The sequence below is a fragment of the Lactuca sativa genome, chromosome 9, assembly GCF_002870075.4.
Source record: "Lactuca sativa cultivar Salinas chromosome 9, Lsat_Salinas_v11, whole genome shotgun sequence".
Lineage (NCBI taxonomy): Eukaryota > Viridiplantae > Streptophyta > Magnoliopsida > Asterales > Asteraceae > Lactuca > Lactuca sativa.
The window spans coordinates 77,432,878-77,440,238 of NC_056631.2; the positions used below are offsets into that span (position 1 = coordinate 77,432,878).

The following is a 7,361-nucleotide window of genomic DNA, read 5'->3' on the forward strand; positions in this document are numbered from 1 at the left end:
ATTTTCCAATCCTTTTATGGATCGATCCAAGCATGAAGGAGATGTTGTCCTCCATGGACTGGTCCTCGACTGTGGCATCTTGAAGGATGTTTTTTAGGATTTTCGAATTGGGGTGGTCTGCATGTGTGGAGATTATGGTATGAGAGCTATCTTCCATGGTGAATCCCTCTTGTAATTTGGTTTGAGCTGCTTCTATAATGTCTGCTATCTCACGGAGGTAAGCGATAAGTGCGAGGAGGACGTTGTTTACTTCTTCGTTCTTCATTTGCTCTGTTTTTAGATTGGAATTACTAATTTGCTTAGTGAATGTGTTTTGTAGGCTGTGTTTGTTATTATATAGTACGGTAAAATGACAACTATTATTTTTATTAACGTGCACATATGTATGTTTCTCTACGTGGCATTCTTGTTGGCATTCTTGTTATAGTAGCTTACATTAGTCATGCCATGTAACTCTATTTAGGTGATGAGGTGCCTTGTTTTAAATTTTTTTTGTAATACTGTGTATGGTAGGCAATGATGGTCTACATATATGACAAAGTAATTAAGATTAACCTGAGGGAAAAAAGAGATAACATTTGTGTAGTTGGGGATATTTTATTATCACTTTTGTTTATATATTATTATTTTTGTAGATGAGATACGTGTAAGTTATGGTACAACTATTGTTGGTGTTTCTCATGGTTTTACTTTTTGTTTTATCTTTGAAATTTGTTTTTCTTCTTTAATTAGTTTATTATTGTTCCACAAACGTTTGGCTTTCTTCTATTTTGTGTTTTAGTTACATTTTTTATTTTTAATTTTAAATGTGTATTAAAATATTTGGAATGGAGGTTTGTTTATCTTTATTGTAATATTTTGTTTATTATGGATCTGTGTATCTTTATTTTGTTGTTATTTGAGTATGTTATATTTTGTTAGTCTGGTTATTCTAAGTGGAATTGTAATTTTTAATGTTATTTTCTCATACTGACGGGTTGTTGTGAGCCAGGAAAAACAGCTACATAATATAAATAATTTTTTTACAAGTGAACGTGTAACTGGAGCAAATTTGGTTGTTGGATTTCGTTCTTCATGGTTGTATACTTCTATGTTGGGTGCATGAAATACACAGTTAAAGATACATATATTTAAGAGTTTGTGTTCGTTTTACACTGATGTGTGATGTGGGTTACACAGGACGTGAAGGTTAAGTAGTACTTATGTACATACAACTACTCATGTAAGTAGACACTTATGGAGAAAAGTAGTGACGATTGATGTGAGTGCTGGAATACTCTTCTTAGTGAGGATGGCGTGGATGTTTTGCTGATGGTGGTGTTTCCTTCTGATCTGTTATTCAATAAAAACGTATTAGCTTTCTTATTTTAAGGGTGTTTCAATTGTGTTTTGTCAGTTACCTGGATGTTCATATGTCAGATTTCTTCTAACTTTTGACTGGGGTGGGTTAGATGAGGATGTAGGGTGGTTATCGGTTGTTTTGGAGGGCAGTCCTATTGTTGGAGGTGGTGTTGTTGGTATTGCTGACTTATGGATGTTATTTCCTTCAACGTCGGTAACTATGAAGCGAATGTTGTTTGTAGTAGATGTTTTCATCATTTGGATGGCCATTTTTTTAGTGACGCCTTTCTTTTCGTTGATGATGGATGGTATTGTTTTTCTGTTATCTGGTTCATTTTCGTTTATTAGCTTGTCTGATGTTGTGGCCGTTTGTTTTTGCACAGTGTTATCTAATAGAGTGACATTCATTGAATGAGTCGGGTCCGTGATGGCTGCAGAAAGTTTGTACCTGTATAAATTGGTTATGTTTTTTTAGTTAATGTAAAGTTCATGTGTATTATCTATCTTAAAGTAGAGTTACATACACGTAAGTTGGGTCATTGGCTACTCCGTGTGATGGGCAGAACCAGTTATTCCCCTGCTTCAATGTTGGTCTTCTGCATTGGGGACAGAGTACGCTGTACCAGGTGTCTGTGAATTTGAAATCAACGATTGATGCTGTCACTGTAAATGTTCTTTCCTGTAAGAGGATGTAAACGTTATGATATAGATGTGTTGGGATATTGTAAGTATATTTGGGTAATAATAGATTAGTGATATACCAGAAGATCAGAGTGACTTTTGTTCTTCATGTCAAATAGTGATATTGGTGGTGCGGATATTGTGGTTAAGGAAGTAGGATTTGTTGCGAAACTGTCATTTTTTTGTAATGGTTAGTGTAAATGTATATAAGAATGGTTTGTATAACGTGTATTTTGATTACCTGTTGAGTAATGTGGTTGTTTCTGCGATTGGTGGGTTGATGTAAACATAACTTGCACTCGTTGTTCCTAGCATTAGTGAACCTATAAGATAAAATTGTATTAATGTTTTACTTAATTTGTTTTGTATAATTATATGTCATGGTTTGGGTATCATATAGGATGTTATTCTATGTGTACCAACAACCGGTGCGATTTTAACATTTGTTACAGCTATTACTGTAGGCCCGACTGTGTTTTCAATGGCTGCACGGTCAAACTTGTCTGACACATCTGTGCACTCTCTCCAAAGACTTATAGCAATTTCTTGACCACTGATATGGACAGGTATCATACATGTTAGAAATGTTAAAAATGTATTTGGAAACACAAATTACTTACGAATCATTTCTCAGAATTAGTAGGAGGAAAGGGTCTTTGTTTTTCTTAAGGCAATCTCTGAACCTGACAAATATTCCTACAAAGTCTGCACAAGTAACAATAAGTTACGTAGGTAAGATTATTGGGTTTCATGTAGCTGTACGACATGAGGTGTTTGGGTATCATGTAATTAGTGTTGGTGTGAAGTCATACCTGGGGATTGGTCAACAAAGTCTGGTATCTGTTGTTTAGATATGAAATGAAACCAATTTTGGGGGATTGTGCTGGTGTCTGAGAGAGACGTGATAGAAGAAGCTGTCCCAACAGCAATATATATTTCATTGTCTATCCATTTTTGAAAGGAATCTGGCTCTGCACATCCATATTTGGAGAGTGTGTAACACTTAGAAACTTTAAGGACGGATTCTACATATCCCTGGTCTTTTCTTTGTCCTAATATTTGGATTGCATCACCCTGGGGAGTTAAATGACAGTGTAAGTTAGATAATCCACTATGCACAATTCTGTAAAATTGATCACCCACTTACGTATTTGTCAACTGCTAGATACCAGGTTTCATACGTACGCTGTTGTGGTTTCCATGTGCGCAGAATACGTACTTCAAGTTTCGTCCCGGGAGACCCATACTGTAACTCCGAAATGGTTGTGAATGTTTCAGACATGTTCTTGCTGTTACAGTTAAACAAAGAATAGACATGATAATTTTTTTATAATAGTGTAAATCGTTTTCATATATGAAATCAGTGTAATGACAGTTAATAAGAGATAAATATCATAAGATTGTCTCAATTTAGACAAGTAAACCCTGTTACAGTTAAACAAAGAATAAACATGATAATTTTTTTATAATAGTGTAAATTGTTTTCATATATGCAATCAGTGTAATGACAGGTAATAAGAGATAAATATGATAAGATTGTCTCAATTTAGAGAAGTAAACAATGATTTCGACCTCAGTAGTATCTATTCTGCGTAAGAGGTCTTTAAAAACAATATTCTTTGTCCTGTTTTGTGGTGTGTTGGCATGAGATTCTATTAGAATTCTGATTGAATCTGGTGACGTCGCACGGGATAATGCAACATACAATTGACCGTGGGCAAACACAGGTTCGGGTAAGTAAATGCCAATTTTTTTCAGAGATTGACCCTGGCTTTTGTTAATTGTCATGGCATAGCAAACCTTAATTGGATACTGTTTTCTAATGAAAGTGAAAGGCAAATCAGAGCTTTTGTAGATAAACTTTATGCGTGGCAGATATACTCGCTTTCCAATGGATATTCCAGTTATTATAGTTGCTTCTATTAGCAGTGGTAATAAGTGCGACACCATTAAGCGTGTTCCATTGCATAAACCTTCTCGTTGGTTTAGGTTCCTGACTAACATAATGGGCGTGTTAACTTTGAGTAAGAGTATGTGTGGAGGCATGCCAGAGAAATTCAGTTCATTGAGATATTCAGGTGGGTAAAAACTTTCAAATTGTAATGTTTGATTCCCATTTGATTCAATCGAATCAACACTTTTATAAGTTGTTGCGCTTCCAGGAGAAATGTTAAGGATGAAGTCATTTATATGATGTGTTGTCTTGTTTTTTGGGCATATAATTGCCCTTTCTGACAAAGCAGTTAGGGATGGTTCTGTAAGGATGTCATTTCCATATACAAAACATATAAGACTTTGTAAGGCTGCTTCTCCTGGAGGAATGATGAGTGAGGATGGTATGTCAATCGATTTTGTGTTTGCTGTGTCAGTTACATCTGAATGTCCTAATTCTCCATCTCCAACTTTCAATAACCATGATGCAAATGTTGATATAGAAAAGTCTGAAGTGAAGTGACTGTTACCACCGAGTAACCTCATGTTATGGTTCAATTTGTAGACTGTGAAACATTGCCATAGATATGAGTTTGGTAAGGTTAAAGAAACAATTTGTGACCTGCTGCTTTTTGGAGAGATAGGTAAAGTCTGTCGGAAATCACCACCTAATAAGATTGACATTCCACCAAACAACTTACTGTCACATTCAAGTATATCTCTTAATGAACGGTCCAAGCATTCAAAGCAACGTTTGTCACTCATTGAGGCTTCATCCCATATGAGAATTGTTGTTTGTTCCAAGAGGGTAGCCAATAAACTTTTCTTTTTAATGTCACATGTTGACCTTTCTGACAAGTCGATCGGTATGTTAAATCTGGAATGAGCAGTCCTTCCTGAAGGTAAGAGTAATGATGCTATACCTGAAGCAGCAACTGCTAGAGCAATTTTTCCAAGTGAACGAAAATACGACAGTATGGTAGTCCAAAGGAACGTTTTCCCGGTTCCCCCATGCCCATAAACGAAGAGTAAAATTTGTTTTCTAGTATTGTTTGCTGATACAACAAAGTTGTAAATCTGAAGCTGATCAGAGTTTAATTGAGATACCATTAGTTGATGTTGCTTGTATAACTCTTCTCTATTATAACTTGTTTCCTCTAAAATCAAACGATTTTCAAAAACCAGCTGAACCTCTTCTGATGGCGGTGGCAAATGAAAATCAGTTACTGACTTTGATGGAGTGCATGAGCGTAGAAGTTTTTCTAACTCCAACAAAGTCAATTGTTGTAGATGATTGTCGGTTACGTGTAATTCTGTGTTAGAATTGTTCTTTTTCAGATTATACAGTATATCGTCACTCATCTTACACCATCCAGCCTCCCATAATGACATAGGGTTACTCACTTCACAAAAAATGAGTAAATGGCAGAATAGAGAGCGTAATTGCGCGGAAGTCGCCCATTCTGATGCCTGTGTAAAAGCAGCTAGCCACTCTTTGTCTTCCCCAATTAGACCTAATGCCTCACATGCGCTTCGAAAATTTGGGTGGAGTCGATTAGAAACAGTGCGTACATCTTCATATGACTTACAACCCTTCTGATAGCAAAGTAGCATTCGGAGGTAAAACAACTCTCCTGCAGATGGATGTACAAACACGAGTCGACCTATTGCATGTGATGTTTCAAGATGTCTTCGCTTCCACCTCTTCATTCTCTTCTCCCACACGTATTTTGAAGGGTAGGTTACATAAGTCAGATCTAGTCCATTTTTGTCCCATTTATTACTTTCAAACCATCCCAAAAGCAGACTATTACCAAAAGATGGTTTTTCTACAATATCACGGATGTGACTGTCTTCTCTGAAATAAACTGTCTGCATGTTTGCCAAATGAACTGGTAGTATAGTGACCGGTGGATTACGTTCATGAATTGGAAAATTCAAAATACGCCAGGCAGCCTCATGTGGACAGATATATCGACCATCAAGAAAACTTTTGATTTCATCAACTATAACAGCTTCTGAAGAAGTGCTAGTGTTATCAGTAAAAACATCCTTCTGAATAATGAACTTTTCCCGCTCCATACCTTTTGAAACATATTTGAATAAGTATTTTATCATCATGTTCCAACCGTAATATTCAACATTTATGTGTGCGTTAAAACGACTGCACAAGCGCTTGTTATATGGGACAACGTATCCATTGTCTATTTGAATACCACTCTGTAGCGTATGACGTGTCAAACAATTTCTTTTATAATGCGCGTAACCTTGTTTGTCAAACACAGTGGAATCTGAAAATGATTTTGGATAGTGTTTGCTACACTTGCCATCTTTCATGCAGGGAGACTTTAGATTTAGTAAACCACATGGTCCGTGAATCATACAACTTGTGATAGTCTGGTATAGTAAGGGCTCATAAATTGGATCTGGGATTTCAGCAGTGATGAACCTGTCAATATCACGGGGTTCCCGTAGTTTGTCCGAATCAGACACCCACAAAAGAGTGTGACAGTGTGGTAACCCCCTCTTTTGAAATTCGATCGTATACAAATCTGCAGAAAAATACAACATATTAAGTTGTGTAAGATGGGTGCAGAGGGAAGTTAGAAGGAAAATAAGATAACTAATAATAGATAACGAAGTAGGCAATTTACAAGGAAAAGAAGATAATTGATAATAAATAAGAAAGCAAATGCAAGTGACTTACGGGCCATCACATCTCCAAAGGTGTTATCCTCCTTTAAGAACTTAATAAATGCTTTGACTTTTATGTAGAACACACGACAAATGATATCGGCTCTACTATGGACATCCATTTGGTTATGAGCTATCATATAGCGTCTGATCTCGGGCCAATTGACATTACATGTAAAGGTGATAAAGTATTGTGGATTTCCATACTCCCTGCAAATCGACAATGCGTCTTGGTAGTGACTATACATGTAATGCGGACCACCAACGAATGATGGAGGCAAAAGAACACGTTTCCCAATATGACGACCCTCGACGTCTCCCCTAGAAAGTGCATCATAAATCCCGGTGATGTACTCTGATCTCATTTGTTCTTGGTTGTTTTGAAAATAGTCAAGTCGCCCTTGTTCAATGCAGGTGTATGCATCTACTAAGTATTGCTGGAATAATCTACACGCATTAAGTAGGAGGGAGTAAACACTGTAACGGGCGTGAATCTGGTAACTATAGTACATGTTTACCGTTAGGTTCTTTGCATCGACACCCGTTTCATTCGACTGTTTCAATTGTGGTGACTACCCATTCTCTCCATACGAGTACAACAAAGGATACTGTAACGCCATATAACTCGGATGAAGCTTGCTAACTCGTTGCGGTTTCCCAGACTTTGAATGTACAACAATGTCATACTTGTTTGTAACGCATTCATCTCCTAA

The 7,361-nt window shown here is 36.7% G+C and overlaps 1 protein-coding gene across 1 annotated transcript; it reads right to left on the bottom strand.

Annotated features, from left to right (window-relative positions):
• Positions 1-1,282: 1,282 nt before the first annotated feature.
• Positions 1,283-7,160, bottom strand: LOC111918061 (uncharacterized). Its single transcript, XM_052767731.1, has 11 exons — positions 6,662-7,160; positions 3,728-6,506; positions 3,170-3,311; positions 2,835-3,096; positions 2,643-2,727; positions 2,442-2,575; positions 2,264-2,345; positions 2,103-2,193; positions 1,908-2,020; positions 1,401-1,789; positions 1,283-1,332 (listed from the first exon to the last, which is right to left on the bottom strand). Exons 1-11 carry the CDS (start codon positions 7,158-7,160, stop codon positions 1,283-1,285), a joined length of 4,626 nt encoding a protein of 1,541 aa, XP_052623691.1.
• Between the last annotated feature and the right edge of the window lie 201 nt (positions 7,161-7,361).

Excerpts from the sequence above, each read along its gene's own strand:
- LOC111918061 (XM_052767731.1), bottom strand. The coding sequence starts at position 7,160 with ATGTACTATAGTTACCAGATTCACGCCCGTTACAGTGTTTACTCCCTC. Across the intron at positions 6,507-6,661 it reads CTTTGGAGATGTGATGGCCC|ATTTGTATACGATCGAATTT; the intron begins GTAAGTCACTTG and ends ATTTTTCTGCAG. Across the intron at positions 2,346-2,441 it reads TAAAATCGCACCGGTTGTTG|GTTCACTAATGCTAGGAACA; the intron begins GTACACATAGAA and ends TTTATCTTATAG.